General features: G+C 48.8%; 5 protein-coding genes across 5 annotated transcripts; 2 read left to right on the plus strand and 3 right to left on the minus strand.

Annotated features, from left to right (window-relative positions):
• Positions 1-1252: 1252 nt before the first annotated feature.
• T069G_08713 (serine carboxypeptidase s28 domain-containing protein) lies at positions 1253-3017 on the plus strand (the record flags this gene model as incomplete). The annotated part of the gene is made up of 4 exons (XM_056175923.1): positions 1253-2149; positions 2208-2316; positions 2370-2511; positions 2573-3017. 4 exons carry the CDS (start codon positions 1253-1255, stop codon positions 3015-3017), a joined length of 1593 nt encoding a protein of 530 aa, XP_056026872.1.
• A 204-nt stretch (positions 3018-3221) lies between these two features.
• On the minus strand, positions 3222-4233 carry T069G_08714 (3-oxo-5-alpha-steroid 4-dehydrogenase domain-containing protein; the record flags this gene model as incomplete). Its single annotated transcript, XM_056175924.1, has 3 exons — positions 3222-3815; positions 3875-4078; positions 4150-4233. The coding sequence occupies 3 exons, from the start codon at positions 4231-4233 to the stop codon at positions 3222-3224; spliced, it is 882 nt and encodes a 293-aa protein (XP_056026873.1).
• An 833-nt stretch (positions 4234-5066) lies between these two features.
• Positions 5067-7781, minus strand: T069G_08715 (MINDY deubiquitinase domain-containing protein; the record flags this gene model as incomplete). Its single annotated transcript, XM_056175925.1, has 1 exon — positions 5067-7781. The coding sequence occupies one exon, from the start codon at positions 7779-7781 to the stop codon at positions 5067-5069; it is 2715 nt and encodes a 904-aa protein (XP_056026874.1).
• A 1851-nt stretch (positions 7782-9632) lies between these two features.
• On the plus strand, positions 9633-10666 carry T069G_08716 (uncharacterized protein; the record flags this gene model as incomplete). The annotated part of the gene is made up of 2 exons (XM_056175926.1): positions 9633-9932; positions 10007-10666. 2 exons carry the CDS (start codon positions 9633-9635, stop codon positions 10664-10666), a joined length of 960 nt encoding a protein of 319 aa, XP_056026875.1.
• A 733-nt stretch (positions 10667-11399) lies between these two features.
• T069G_08717 (uncharacterized protein) lies at positions 11400-13129 on the minus strand (the record flags this gene model as incomplete). The annotated part of the gene is made up of 11 exons (XM_056175927.1): positions 11400-11530; positions 11599-11725; positions 11783-12017; positions 12069-12150; positions 12210-12276; positions 12341-12506; positions 12564-12622; positions 12677-12731; positions 12795-12818; positions 12876-13026; positions 13084-13129. The coding sequence occupies 11 exons, from the start codon at positions 13127-13129 to the stop codon at positions 11400-11402; spliced, it is 1143 nt and encodes a 380-aa protein (XP_056026876.1).
• Positions 13130-15723: the final 2594 nt, after the last annotated feature.

Below are 15723 nucleotides of genomic sequence, written 5' to 3' on the forward strand. Positions count from 1 at the left end.
AGCAGAGGCTTGAGAGGCTTCAGAGCACTCCTCCGGCTGCAGTCTATACATAGGTAGATACAGACCGCCTTTACTAAAACACGAGTACTCTGAAGTCAAGCAAACAATCCCGCCAAGACGGTTGGCTGCACGAAGGAATATGGGGAAAGTGAGCTGCCGATCCAAATTAATCTACGGAGTATGTAGCCGGTAAACAAATGGCTGCGACAAGAGCTGTCAATTGAACAGCCCATACGAACAGTCAGAACAAGTCATCGCAGATTGTGATCGGAGATGGGGGCCAGTATTAATAGCCTCTCAGAACCAATCTTGAACAAAACCCACCGGTCCACCCGGAGAGAATTATTTGTTTTCCCTCCGCCGATCCAAAAGTCCTTGCCCTCCAACAAAGGCAATTCCGCCGGCAGGCATTTTCCCATACTGCATTCACACAGAATGGCGGCTCACTCACTAACAAAAGCCTCCGGCATGGGCCGACCCCCTGGCTAGCCTCATGCCCTATCGGGAAGGTCGCCTAAAAGTGGCAAAGGGCAGATAGAGTTGGCGAGCGGCGACACGGGGATCTTTTGAATTGGATTCACGGAGACCGGCAGCTAATGCAATGGACCAGGGGTATTTTGCTGGCATGCTGGAGAAATGGCAAAAGTCCACAGCATTTTGTTTGTCTAGGAAGGGCTCTTTGTTCCGCCGGATAGGTTGATGCGGGCTTACTTGGGCTTTAGGCAGGACGGGCCTATTCCTCGTAGAGCTTTTTGCTGGGTTTTGCTCAAGGATCCTTTGTTTTCTGGGGCTGTGAAAAAGAACTTCTTTCGCAATCTGACCAATCCGATTTCGCCAACATTCTGCAAAAGGCTGATCGGTGATGCCAAGTTTGATGAATGAGCGGGAGATGGGATGCCGGCATTGTCTCCTCTCGGCAGGAAGCCGAAGCAGAACTCTTTGTTATTGGTGACAAAAACCTGGCGGGCCAAAAAAGGCGTCAGGTCAGGGATCCGTACCTGTCGTGCCGCCTAGGAACAGGGTCCATGATGCGGAACTTTTTACCTTTTGACAAGAATAGCTAGGCGGGCACTTGTGTGATGTTACCTTGCGAATACAATAGTTCTTCAAGGATCTGTGGGGAACAGCCGGAATTAGAGAATTGAACAGAGGGGAGAAGGGGTATATAAGTCGCGTCCTTTCGACGTCTGCTTTCTTGAGAGGAGAGGGAGAGTTTGAGTCCAAGGTGCCCTCTTAGACCAAATCCGTCAAGATGAGGTCCTCCACTTCCATCGTCGAGCTTCTTATGCTCGCGGGAACTGCTTCCGCCCTCGTGAACCTGGAGATGCGACCTCGCAAGCCCGAAGTCCCGGCCATCAAGTCCTTCACCCAGGCTGACGCCACTGGGCCTCAGCACGCCTTCTTTGAGCAGCTCATTGACCATGACCACCCTGAGCTGGGCACCTTTCAGCAGAGATATGCGTGGAACGGCGAGTTCTACAAGCCTGGAGGCCCCGTTATCCTGATGGGACCTAATGAGAGCGCTCTGGATGGCTATGAGAGATACACGACCAACGTGACTCTTCCAGGTGTCGCTGCTCAGGAACTCGGTGCCGGTGCCTTGATCATTGAGCACCGCTACTGGGGACAAAGCTCACCTTATGACACCCTCTCCACTGAGAACATGCAGTACCTCACTCTGGAGCAGTCGGTCAAGGATCTCGTCTACTTTGCCGAAAACGTCGTCCTTCCATTCGACCAGAACCGAACCAGCACCCCCGAAAAGGCTCCCTGGGTCCTCGTTGGCTGCTCTTACAGCGGTGCCCTCACTGCCTGGGTGCAGGATCTCGCTCCCGGAACCTTTTGGGCTTACTCATGCTCCAGCCCCGTCGTCGAGGCCGTCGGCGAGCTGTGGCGGTACTTTGAGCAGGTCAAGCTGGCGATGCCCAAGAACTGCTCTTCGGACTATGCCCAGGTTATCCAGCACGTCGACCAGGTGCTTCAGGGACACAGCGAGAAGGCCAAGCATGACTTGAAGACTCAGTTTGGATTGGCTGATCTCGAGGATGCTGACTTTGGAGCTGCCTTGAACAACGGATTGTATACCTGGCAGAGCGTGCTGTTCTCTGATGCCGTCAACCCGCTGCTTGAGATGTGCGACTATGTCGAGGTGAGTAAAATAGACTTAGATTGTCTGAAGTACATTTTTACTGATAGTTTGACAACAGAACCAATGGCCTGGCAGCACTAGCCCTGTTCCCGGAGCCAGGGGAGTTGGTCTGACCAAGGCTTTGGCTGGATACTCCAAGTGGTTCACCACTCAGAGCTTGCCCGGATGTGAGTTGTAACCCTCTGAGAATCTTTTCGGATGAGATCTGACAATTGAGTAGCTTGTGCCGGTTATGGATACTGGTCCAACCCCAACGACACCTCTTGCTACAACACATACAACGCATCGAGCCCCCTGTTCACCGATCTCACTGTTGAGAACAGCGCCAACCGTCAATGGAACTGGTTCCTCTGCAACGAGCCGTAAGTCTAGAAGCTAGTCACACATTGTAAAGAGAGCATATCATATTAACACCATCAACAGCTTCAAGTGGTGGCAGGTCCGCGGCCAGGGCAACCTCGTCTCCCGCACCGTCAACGAGCCCTACTTTGAGCGCCAATGCGAGCTCTTCTTCCCCCGCGAGGGCAAATACACCTACGGCATCGCAAAGGGCGCCACCACCGACAAGGTCAACCACGTCACCGGCGGATGGTTCAACGTCAACACTCACCGTCTGCAGTGGACCGCTGGAGAGTTCGATCCCTGGAGGCCCGCGACGGTCATGGCTACGAACCGTCCCGGTGGCCCGCTGCCTTCGACGCCTCAGCATCCTGTGCATATCGTTCCTGGAGCGGCGCACTGCGGAGACTTGCTGGTGAGGAACGCGGCTGCGAATGAGGGTGTGAAGAAGGTGTTTGATGCTGAGGTTGCGAACATTGTGGCGTGGGCGAAGGAGTTTTATACGGAGAAGGGCAAGCCGCATTATTAAACGACGTATATGATGGGCGTTGGGGAAAGGATCTTGAGGGCTTTGGATAAAACCTCAGATATATATTGATAATGATTACCCAATGAATGAATTGATGTAAATTCACAGTGCAGTGTCTATTCATATGTACATGCCGCGTCTAATATCAGCAAACGCCACGGCTAGGATCCAAGTTCTATACAAAGATGTGCACTCATCTCAGCATCACCAAACACCTGGAATAACAGCCCACTTCTTGCCAATCTTCTCCTCTCCAAACCTTTCAATGTACCATTTCTTCCCGTTGACCGCCCTCGGCAGCATCGAGAAAATCTCATTCACGAGAAACGCCCTCGCTGGAGCACATCCCCAACCAGTAGCCATGTAAAACCCAAGCCACTCAACCCACTCAGAGAAATAATGCGGATACAGCATGTACCGAAACAGTCCCGCCTGCGGAATCTGGTAGTGCTTTTCCACGCCGGCCGCGTTGTTGCCGCTCTTGTCGCCGGCCTGCTTTCGGAGGCGTTCCTGACGTTTTTGCTCGCGACGACGGATCTCGCGCAGCTCCTCGTCGTGGAAGAAGTTTGATGAGAGGCCGAGATAGAAGATGCCGATGCCGATGATGAACTGCGGGATGGATGATACCGAGGACCAGGCTTCGGCGGTGGTTGGGCCGTAGGCGGAGAGCCAGGAGGAGATGCACAGGGCATTGCATAGCTGGAAGCCTATGGCGAGGGCCCAGACGCCGACGTGGATGGGGGACATGGATGGCTGGATGAGGGGGAAGAGGACAGCCCGGTAAGAGTAGTGGATGACCTGGAGTTTGGGTGTTAGTAGTTATTTATCTCCCTTGGAGAAGCAGTGGGAGAACATACGAATAGTCCACCGAGGACGCGGTTCTGCCACGGCAAGTCATCGATTCCGGCCTTCTGCGGCAACGTGTTCATAACGTAGAGCAGCGTCAAGAATCCGGGACACTCCATCGTCATCCAGGCCACTCGACCGGGGAGGTTGAATACGCTGCTCACAGACGTCTTGCCCATGCCGTACCATTTGATGATCCATTGCATCGATCCAATCTGTCATTTCCTCTAACATTAGTATGTGAATCCCTATTCTCATCGTTCAGGTACTGAGAAGTGAGACTTACAATGGGATATCCAATCTGCCAGCAACGCAGCAGAAGCTCGTAATTCTCCCGTGAGGGCGGAAACAAGCCCTCAATCAGCGACATGGCGAATCTCGTTGAGACAAACTCCGAATAATAATGGCAATAGTAATCATGTAAAAACGAATATCAAATCATGAATCTCACAAAAAGAGATGCCTTACTAGCGAATCGAATCGTAAACTAAAAAGCCACAATCTGAGTGGCTGCAGCTCAATGATGTCAACAATCAACAGTGACGAGACAGCTGCCGATTCTGCCGCCCACCACCACCTTCCTAATGCTGTTGATATACTCATATAAGCTGCAATAAAAGTAGCCCCGATAACTGCATGGTGTGCTGGCGCAATGGTAGCGCGTAGTCCTCCTATTGCTACCCGCAACAGGGAGATCCAGACTAAGGCTCAGGGTTCGAGTCCCTGGTACATCGAATCGCCATGACAATTTTTTTTGGCCTTCCTTTTGCATTGATACACATGATATAAGAGGCATGTTAATTTTTTTTAATTGGATGAAACATATGGTCTCGTCTACAGCACATTTGGGAGCAAACACGTGTGTTCGTTTGGTATGATTCCAGTCGTTTACCATGATTGGGAATATCATTCAAACCATGCTGGGAGATGGAATAGACGGCTTCTAAGCCGATATATGACAACGACAGCTTGATGATTGATAGTATGTATATAGTTATAGAAAAAACATAAGAATATTTGGTAAAACTATGAAATACAATTCTGCTTCTTCAAGGGTGAAAAGAAAAGAGCGTCCGTCATACAATCATCACGGCCAAAAACAACGCCTGCAAGGAAAATGCCCGCCTGCCCAACAATAAAAACGCCTTTCCTGGCATGACCCCTAAGTTTATTCATGAATAGCTCATTCTCATCATCTCAACATCACATTACCACACAGTCTCGGTCTGATTTACTTGACGCTGAAGCAGGCACTGCCGCTGGCCTTCGGGCTCCTGGAACCGAGGCTCCGGGTCTGCGGCCTCTAGCTGCAGAAGCGGGCGGTCCGCTACCAGTGCTCACACTCGATCGGGACACTTGTCTGCTCGCCGGGCTGCTTTCGTGGTGGTTGGGGTGCCCCGGAGGAGGGACGTATGCGGGAACCTGGGCAGCCTGTTCATACGAGGGCGGCGGCGGCTCATCCGAGTTATCAGGCGGTCGATTCACTCCCTGTCTCCGAGGTGGGACAAGAGGCCGAACTTGCTGTGACACCGATCCCGAGTTGGGCAGAGAGCGTTGTGAAGCAGAAGCAGGAGCAGAGGCCACATTTACGCTGCTGTTTGCATTTGTGTTGATGCTGTTGGAGGTCCGTCGCGGCGAGGCAAGGGATTGGCTACCGCTAGCGGTTGCTGCAGAGTTGCGCCTTGGACCGTTGTTGACTCCGGCGTTGCCTCCACCGGGGCGGCTGACGGGTATGGGCAAATGAGCTTGCTCAATGTATTGCTCCGACAGCGTCCGTTCACGCTTCCGGCGTGCCTGCTCCTCACGATGTTTCTGATCCTCTTCTTCTTGCAGCTGCAGGGCGAGAGCCAAGTCTCTATCTTCTTGTTCGGTGGTAGAGCTTGGCTGACCTGCTTCCTCTTGATGTGGAGCTTCCTTCGTCTTACCGCGCTTGTTGGTGACAGTCGTCCAAGTGCCACCGCCTTGGTCTGTTCCGTAATCGCCAGCTCTGGTGCTCCACCCAGTTGTTGCATCGCCGCTCACAAGTCGGAAATCACCGGAAAGGAATTGGTTCAATTCGCCATTGACATCAAGCAGGCTTTCCCACACAATTTCATCATGACTTCGGAAACCGGCGTCTGTCACAAGCGTGAGGAGTTGCCGAGTGTGTGGGTGGCAATACAGTGTTGAAAAGTGATCATTGCGGAAGAGAATGGCAAATGTGCCCGGCCGCATTGCCTTTGCAATCACTTCAATACCCCAGGGCGTCAGTTGTGTAGCTGACTCGTTGAGGAATATCTTGATGGTGATGATGTCTTGGTATAGATCCTGCTCTGCTTCCGTCAGGCCCTCCTCGGATGTAGCTAGTTTGTCTTCCAACTCCTCCTCGCGGAAGAGTAGATTCTGTACGTCCTCGTAAGAGGCAGCGTGCCTTTCCATGGAAGCGCAGACGACATCGTCATGTGGCGGCAGCCATCCATGGATCAACGGGATGGAAAAGGTGGCATAGAGGCCCATCTCGGCCGTGTTCTCAAAAGTTCCGGGTATGTACTTTCGTCGCTCAAGAGGATGGAGCTCCGTAAGCGAAGTATGCTCGTATGCGGCGATCACCTCCGGAGTAGGGATGAATCGCGGATTGACATTCATGCCGGTGTGAAGACTTTGGAGGAATGAGTAGAGCTCTGAGACATCCGGCAGCGAATCTTCTGACGATGTCCTTCGAGGAGACATGAGCTCATCAAAAACAGCATCCAGCAGCAGGCTCAAGCTGACTTGCTCCCGCGAGCGCAGGACCTGCACCAGCGCTGTCTCACCGATTTCCTCGGGCGTCGTCAAAGTAAGTGCATTGACCAGGGCGACCAATGGGCAAGGGCCATTCTCATTCTGGATCAATATGGGAGATACACGAGGATTGTTGGAGGCGCTGGGATCATGCCATCGGATATTCTTCACCTGGTACGTCTCGGCTTTGCCGTCAACTGGCGGACGTGAAGGTGTCCATCGCACACGACTTCCCGAAAGCCGGGGAGGCAGGGCTGGCTTTTCGTCAAGCGCTTCTGTCGAGGAGTCTTCCTGCGGCTGTCTCTGTGGTGAGCTTGAAGGCTCCGAGTCTATCAGGCTCCAATCGTCTATTTGGGCCGCTTGTGCCGCGGGAATGTCGGATGCCTTGCCCTTGCCCTTGCCCGGATCCAAAGAACCCAAGTCGTCCCAGACTTGCTGCTCACGCATGAGGTCATCTGGTATTGCGGCATTCTGTGGTGGGGAGGCTGGATTGCCATGCTCGCTCGGAAACTCATCATCCCAGGCCGAGCCTTTGGAGTGTAGAGAGATGAGATCCGCAGACTTGGGAGAAATGGGCTCTTTGGCGGGTGGCTCAGGCGTGAAACGAGCCCAGGGATCAATTTCTGAGCCGCCGGGTGAGACTGCAATGGGCAACTCAGTTCCATGCAGAGGGGACTGAGTACCAATTGGCGGCTGCCATGGGTTCTGAATGCTTGTCTCTTCCAAGCTCAAATTGGACAGCGAGGCGGTTGGCGGCTGCAGCGTGATTGGAGGAGCCTGGAGGTTTGTGTCTAAGGGTGTCTGGGAGGGGGTCTGTTTCTTCAGAAATGGATTCGTCTCTGCCCGGTGTGCGCCCGGCCGGAGAGCATCGGGGACCTGGTCAGGCAGATTTAGGTCCAACGGCAGGTTTCGAGCCTCGTTCCACACGCTGTCTTCGTCATCCGGCGAGCCGAAGGCCACTTCCGCACCTCCACCAGGCCGCAGTGACGCAGGGATATATTGTCGAGGGATGGAGTTTTCTGTCGCACCGGCTGGGCGTTGAGAAGCCACATCTTCCCAAGCACCCGCTGTCTGCTCGTCCGTCCAGTCGTTGTTCACGGGCTGTTGCGACCTGTGCGGAGCAGCTTCGGCGTTGCTGGGAGGCTGATGGATATACATGCTTGATGAAGATGAATCTAACGGAACGGAAGAAGCTTAATTTCGTATTGGATTATTCAAGCTATGCCGGGTTGTGAATCAATAAGCAATCGTAAGGAGAGGCCGAATCGAAGATTGTAGGAGTCAAGATGAAGATGGAATCGGGTGGGGAGATTTGAGATGTCGTCACTGAATCGGCGATCAAGAACATCAGCGCATGATGGCGGAGGAGCAAAAACAAACAAACACCGCTGGGAGATGATGATGGGAGATGCAATCAATTGCAGGTATTTGGAATCAAGCCAGCTAAGAGAGAGAGTTCTTGTTTGTTTAGGTGTCGAGTGGAAAGTCAAGAGCAAAGAGGCGTTTGAACAGGCACAGTGACATGACATGCGGGTACATTATCTTGGGGAACTTCGGGGACCAGCTGTGGCGGTGCACGCGTGGATGGGCTGCCGTGGTACCGTAGACGAAGTACGTATGCCTGCTGATTGCGGTATAGCGGGCGCTGGGAGTGACGCACCAGGAATCATCAGCCACGCAATGCACGGCATCGGACGGAGGGGCTGAAGTGGCGATTCCCCGTGTGTACTTTTGTTTGTGTACTTGTGTACTTGAGTACCTCTCCAGGGAATACGAGACGAGGCTGAATGGACAGATTGTAACTTATGGATAAAATGACAAGTAGTATTTGATCAATCAAGTGGGCGCCACATGTGCAAAAGCTTGAAATCCGATACAACTTTGCGGTGTGTCCTCCATACGATACTCGTACCTAACGGATACTTTATCCGCAAAACTCTCGGCACAGCCACAGCTCCGTCAGTGACTTTGCAGTGGGGGACTCTGGAGAGCTTAGGTGGAGGTACCAACAGCTACAGCTCCAGCACAGGTACCAGGTAAACGATGTAAACAAGTCGTCACCACGACACCAACAATCACTCAGGTCTTAAGTTTGTCCCGGCCTCACTCGTGATAATCTATTCCAGGGGATGTGATGTGTCTTGCCCGGATCCTTGTTAGGCGAGACAAATAAAGAGGCTTGCCTATCCAAACTCTGCTTAATGTGCTCTCATCTGCTCAACAAGGATGGCTGAGCCTCCTCTGAACTGGAAATCCTGTGAGACTCCTTACCTACCTGGCAGCCTGTGTCACTCTACATCGTCTAATATCAAGACAACTCTCGACATATTTGTATTTATACGATGCCAATGGACCCAACCAGCGCTATTTTACTCCATAGTTGCCTCGTAAGTGGGCATCATTGGCCTCGTTTGGACCAGCCCCGAGATACGCATATAAACGCCCAATAAAATCATCGACAACTGAGACACGGAAGCAGATTTCTTCTATCTCAGTACGTTTTGACCCCTTTTCTATATCATATATACATATGGTGTCTGGCGGTCAAATATTTCTGCAATACACATTTCTTCTACAGCTTTTGGCATCGTTCATTCTGCAACTGAGTTTCAACGAATGTTTTTCCAGAGAACTCCTCTTTAGTAACTCTGTAAAATGGAGCAATTTGATGGACTAGTTACATTTTTCCCAGATTCGAAATTCCTTCTTAATCAATCCTTTCAGACCGATAGCGACCGCGTCTGGGAATGGTACGCTACAAGTAATAGATTCTTATACGTGCAAAGTGGCTTGAATAAACTACCGACCACGAACTGGTTCATTCTAGGCACGACAGTAAATTCCAACGATGATTCTGGAATCTTGCCATACCCTTCTATTCTCAATCTATACGCAGGTGGCTGTAAAAACTCCCAGACTGGTGAAGTAAACTGCACAGCGGCCTGTGGAGATGTTAAGTTACTTTTCCAGGACTGGCAGACACGGTGGAACTGCTTGACTCTGACAAACATGGCGATCAACAAGCCACATCCTCACCATTTCAATGGCACGAATAACGTCGGCGACACAGCCAAGGCCTTGGATCATCTAGCAGTCACTAATCTAATCGAGTTCGATGCTGTTGGAGTTTTGAAAAGGCTTCATGACTGTGCGGGTGAGAGCTGGCCAAAATATGAGCCATTCAGGGATTTCTCGACTTTCGCCAACTCATCACACTCTCCAGACTTGCACCGTTGGGGTACTTATATTTCTCAAGTTTGTCGCTTTAAAAGTGAATCGCAAAACGATACTGATCTTGCTGGGCCCGGTGTGAGCCAACTTGGTCCTACAAGTGTATTCTACGTTTGACAAGTCTTTTCAAGATAGTTAACCGTAAAAACTAGGTGATTGTTTCATATTTCGTCTTAATTTTGCTTGTCTTCTATGCTTGGGCATGCATCCGCATCCTTCATGTAGCAAAAAGCATTGATTCGCTAGCGAGATTGACAATCTATGGGGGGGAAATCTACTCTTTCATCACCTTCCAACGCTCTCGTTTAGCAAAGCGCCTTAAACACTCGACGAGCGTATTCGTCATCGAAATGCAGGAAGCCCAGTGCTTCTTCATCCTTGCCATCCAAATCGGTCTTATCTACGCTAATCTCCGGCCAACTGAGGATTTCGGAACACAAGACTGGAGAGGCGTAATACGCAGTCGCATCACGATGAACTGCCTTACTGTTATTGCGGCCCTAACTCTTATCTTGAACCAAGTAACGCTCCATCAGTTACAACTTGATTCCCTTTACTCATTTGCATTATGCACTATGGTTTTTATCATGTTTTATGTGGCTTTTACGGTTTCAATATTGGAAAATATGGATATTGACACCATCTACCGCATGTCTGCGGACGGCGATAACGTGAAATGCGGCGGATTCGCTAGTTTGGATGACCTTTGTGATGGTCACTACTTTATTGGAACACTATACGAATTTACGCCTAGATTTCTTATGAAATGGTGCTTCACAGGACTATGTCTTCTTTGGTCCAAGAAAATATAGAAAGAAGCTGCAGGAACTATATGGCTAAGGAATTATGCAGAGAAAGTCTCTGGAACAGAGCCTTTGATGCTGCTATATCTGATACAACTGGGCCGTGTCTTAACCGACACGTTTCCTTTTGCTTTTGAGATTATCATTGTCGTACATATGTGGTCGAATTTCTTCATGTTATTCGGAATTTGGGACGATGTTGGTAGTTTCGACGAGATGAACGACTGGCCAATTGGACAGGTGATTTCGGCGTTAGTTTGGGCGCCGGTAGTTTCGAAATACGTTTACCTGCTCATCTGTGAGTTATTCTCTATGCGTTAACTATGTAATACGCAAAGCGACCTCTTGATGCTGACCAATTATTTGTTGGCTTCTAGTTGGGGTTGAAAGGGCATTCTCAATCCGAATTTCTCAAGCTTTTGCTGTCGTCAGAAGGCCGAGGCAGCCAAGCGATCAGGAACATCAAACGGATGAATCTTGACTGTCTGACGTCAGGGGTCACTCATGCATAAACAGATGGTGCTAGTTGTAGATGACCGATAGAGTCACGATAGGGAACAGGGAATATTGAAACAGTATGGAGACGATATTTCGGATGTTCTTCAAGAATTTAATTCAATCATAATACTGTATCTTTTGAGAAATCTAAATTTGCACTGTTGAAATTGCAAAAAGGCCGAAAGCCAGAGGGCTGTTGAGGCTCATACATCATTAATTTCATCATGCACCTCTGGACCTACAGTTATACGCCTAATCTCTCGCTGGCTAGTTTAGCGCCTTTAACACGACTCGAGATCTTTTGGAAGGCAATGTCCCTGGCAAAATCTGGACTACCATGACTAGGCTTGTCGTCGATAGAGAAAGGGGAGAAGCCTGTTAACATCAATCCGCATTAGTCGAGTCTAAGTGACAATCCATTCATGGATAGAGATGAATCTCACCGCAATCATCTGTTGCTCCTAGTTGATCAACAGGAATGTATTTGCTTGCAAGCACCAACTGCTCGGCAATTTTCTCTGGGTCTTCTATCGCAGGATTGAGAGTGTTGATGACTCCAATGAAGGCAACCTAAGAAATCTAACGTCAGGTCATTGTACCTGTCTCTTGAAGACATAAGTAATTCACCTGCTTGATACCGTTGGCATCCCTGCGAATATGTTGCCCAATCGACTTATACACAGCCTCTTTATTCTTCTCAGATGAGAGCTCGATCAAAAAGTAACCCGCATGGATCTGGAAAAGTGACGGTAGTAGCTTGCTGTAATCGACATCCATTGAGTGCACAGAGTCGCAATCGCCACCGGGGCAGGTGTGTAGCCCAATGTTGACTCGTTCCTCGGGAGTGAAGCGATCAAGGACTCTGTATTTATGTCAGAAAGCCTCTTGCATTTTCTCTCTCATGTATACATACTGGTTGATCAATTTGACGAATGTTTCGAGAAGCTCGGCGTTTGTCCAAGGATTCCTAGGGTCGTGCTTCAAAGCGAGGCGACCTAATAGATAGTATAATGTCAGTCGTTTGGCCACTATTGAGCAATAAGAGCGTTTGTACCTTCTGTGAAGTCAATTGAGACTCTCTTTGCACCTGTTTCAAAGCATCCTCGAATATCTTTTTCGCACTACATATGATGTTTTAGTATTTTGCATCATGAGAAGTGGAAAGGCTCTGTTTTGCTGGCTTACCTCATTAACCAAGTCTTTGATAAACTCCTCACGGGTGTAGCCTTCGAGTTCGCTCTGGAGGGGATATAGAAGATACATCATACTAGGCGCAATGACGGCCTGTTTCATTGGATGAGATGCATAGGGTTTGGATTGTTTGAGGTTCTGCCACGCATAAGTCGCGTATCTGGTTCGGACTAGTTAGCAGAGCTTCATTTGCATTGAGTAAACAAGGCAAACGCACTTGAAAGGTCCTTTGACGAGACGCGGTAGCTGGCGGTGGTGGCCATCATCAAAAATAGCCTGCAGAACCAGACATCAGCCATGTTCTGCTATTCAGCTCTCAAGAAACCCTACAAAGAATTGACCATCGGCGGCAAAGTTGCTAGGCAGACCTGCGCCCTTGAGAGTCCTGTAATCATATCTTGTAAGAAACACTATTTTGTGAGCAAGTTCGCCTGTCGCCAATACTCACTCCACAATTGGGTATGTCGCGAAACTAAAATCTCACATCAGTAAGTCTCAGAATCGATGAGATAGACGCTTTTCGACTTACGAGCTGGCACGCTGCTCTCCGTCAGTTACGTAGGTTTCTCCAGCAGCCTCCATTCTCTCCACAGAGTCTTTGGCGGCCTTGTCTTGGGCTGCGACAAGGGCATCGTGGGTAATTTTTCCAGCGTCATACTCGGCGAAAGCTTGTTGTAGGTCTATTTCCTTGGTTAGTCAAAACCCTGCTTGGGGGCAAAGCACTCGGGATATCTTACAGGCTGGGCGAGGCAATGAACCCACGACTTCGGTTGGAATAGGCATTTTGCTGTACAATTTTTGGTCTTTTCAACAAGAAACCACAATGACAGTTTTGTATTTAAAAAGAGTAAATATCGGTTGTAAACGCGAAAAAGGCGTGGAATTTAGCAGATCTCCGACACTTTATAACCGCCGAATATTTTGACAGGTTGAGCCAACCCCGCATCAGCAACGTCAGACCTTGCCAGGGTGGGAATTTGTCTCGGGGATGAGTTGCAGATAGGATCCATTTTGTGGCACAAGAGAGACGAATGAGCTTGTCATTAGTGAGTGACACTAATCCGTTCTGTTGTGGAAAAGTCCGGAAAAGTAAATATGCTTTAGGCCCGCCAAGAGGTGAGTTCGTGAGCACAGCAGACAAATTAAGTTTGCCTAGTCAACGGGAGATCTTCAGCTGCAGAGATGCCTTGCCTAAATATGTTGAGGATTCCAGATGAAAAGAAAGGATGATAGAACATGTGGTTTTGCAGCCGGGAACTTCTGTGGACAAGAGCTTTACGCACGGAATATCCACCGATGCAGCGTGGGGTTGGTGACATGTCAGCTTGGCAATTGATTGACCAATAGTCATTGCTTCTGCAACCCTTGATTATCCCTACCAAAACTACCAAAGGCTTGAACCGAATTGGCGCATAGTTACGGAGTTCAACGGGGTTTTCGATTCAGTCTACTCCGTATTGTGCAAAGATATGAGTAGATGTGAGTAACAGTCACCGCTAATATTAACCCCCGTGTATCAATGGCTATGTGAGTATCCGCAGTGTTGCAAATCCGCATTATTTCCGGGGATTAGGAACTCAACTCGCTCATATTAGCGGAGTTGACATCTTTCTTCACTTGTTGTCCATGCTCAATACAAATAGGAAACAATTAATCGTGCCTGGCCGAGGTTCCTCAGTGCATACACAATTTTGTCCTATGCGTTATTCTGTCATATGTCCCACTTGGTCTTGCATACTGTTCTGCGTAAACCTCGTATAGGCTGGATATAATATCGCTCAGCTTTTTCTGTCTTGGTACCCATGTGACTTGTCATATCTAAAAAAAATTAGCTCTTACTCACTGTATCTACTATTGGCTATAGCGCTGGTCTTGGAAAGTTTTCCCCTCGCAGAGGAGCTTTCAGCCTAAGAGCTAACCAATGCTTGAAGTTGGTTTCGCAATTGAACGTAGATATAGAGTACGTCCATTCGATGATAGTCCGTTTCACGGATTAAAGCGAAAATTCGCTGCTGCTGTAGCTAAAACGAACCAGCCAACGCTACTATTTAAGCAGGCTCAGCTATTGAATGTAGTCTCTATGGGCTCAGTGTCTTCAACACCCTTTTCTAGTTCAATGGCCACAGATCTAGTCGCTGGCAGTTTTGTACTTTTGGCATACGGAATGTGGCCTGGACTCCTTCTCCATACTTTATCAATAACTGGCCATTTAGACAGTTCGAAAGAGTGTAACCAAGTAAATTATTTATCCAATCGCCTTTGAAGACTTACACCAACAGTTGTGATCCCACCATGGTGGCTAAAGGTTGAGCAGCTGAGTTGAGGCGACCATCAAAAGTTGGTGTAAGAGTTGACACATCGTCTATATTCGCATAGATGACTTCAACTCTACTAGAGGCTATATCTTAAGTGTTGGTACTCGACGCATTGTGGATGAGTGCATGAACACGACAGCTGCCCTCGGATAAAACGTTTTTACCACAGAACCGCCCTGATTGCCAGTAGCGCCAACAACGACGACGAGCTTTTCGGAGGATATGCTATGCTTAGGTAGATAAAGCATGATTTATTGTTGCATATTCCGACATTCACAAAAATTGACAACTTTCTATTCCTTCTATATTTCATAATGTAGATCTCGCTGCAGTGTTTGTTTGCTCTTGAAACTTCTCGGGATCACAGCTAAAAGCATTAATCACTACAACATGATGAAAATTAATGATTTCGTCCATGACTGGTAATTTCGAGTTATTTTTATTTCATCTGATTATATAGTGCTATCGTGATACCTTTTCTCTCATATATTGATTAATTGATGCCGGAGTTCACGTATGATCTTCTATCCAACTGAAACTCTAAACTTATAGGATTTCGAGAAAACTTGGTGTTTTAATTCGTTAGGGCTATAATTTATGTGGGACTAGAGGTAATTCTATGCCTAACCTAGCGTTCTGGCTATAAGACCAAGAGTCGGGACAGCGTCTTCCGACCAATTTTCTTTTCTGCTCTTATTAGCTGCCTAGTTGATCTATAAAATGTTGATCGCGGTATGTCGATTGACCGAGAAATAACACCAAGGATCCATTGGAAACTTAGAGTAAGAGATTTAATAAGGGACTTTTGTTCTAGATGGCAGTAATGACTTCGTTATAAGACACGAGAGTCCAATCTCAATGTCTCATCGAGCAACTCATCTTAAATGAGAAAATCTGCATATTCCTAAATGGGTATATGTGGGGTTTAGTGGGGAGGATTATCTGCAATGTGAGGATTCATCCCACTGACGTCTTTATGGCGGGAATAAAGAATGTTTATTGGACCGAAGTCTGAGCGAACTCGGTTGTTATCTTGAACTCCCGCTCCAACTGACGCAGGCT

The sequence above is a fragment of the Trichoderma breve genome, chromosome 5 (genome assembly GCF_028502605.1).
Source record: "Trichoderma breve strain T069 chromosome 5, whole genome shotgun sequence".
NCBI classification, from domain to species: Eukaryota; Fungi; Ascomycota; class Sordariomycetes; order Hypocreales; family Hypocreaceae; genus Trichoderma; species Trichoderma breve.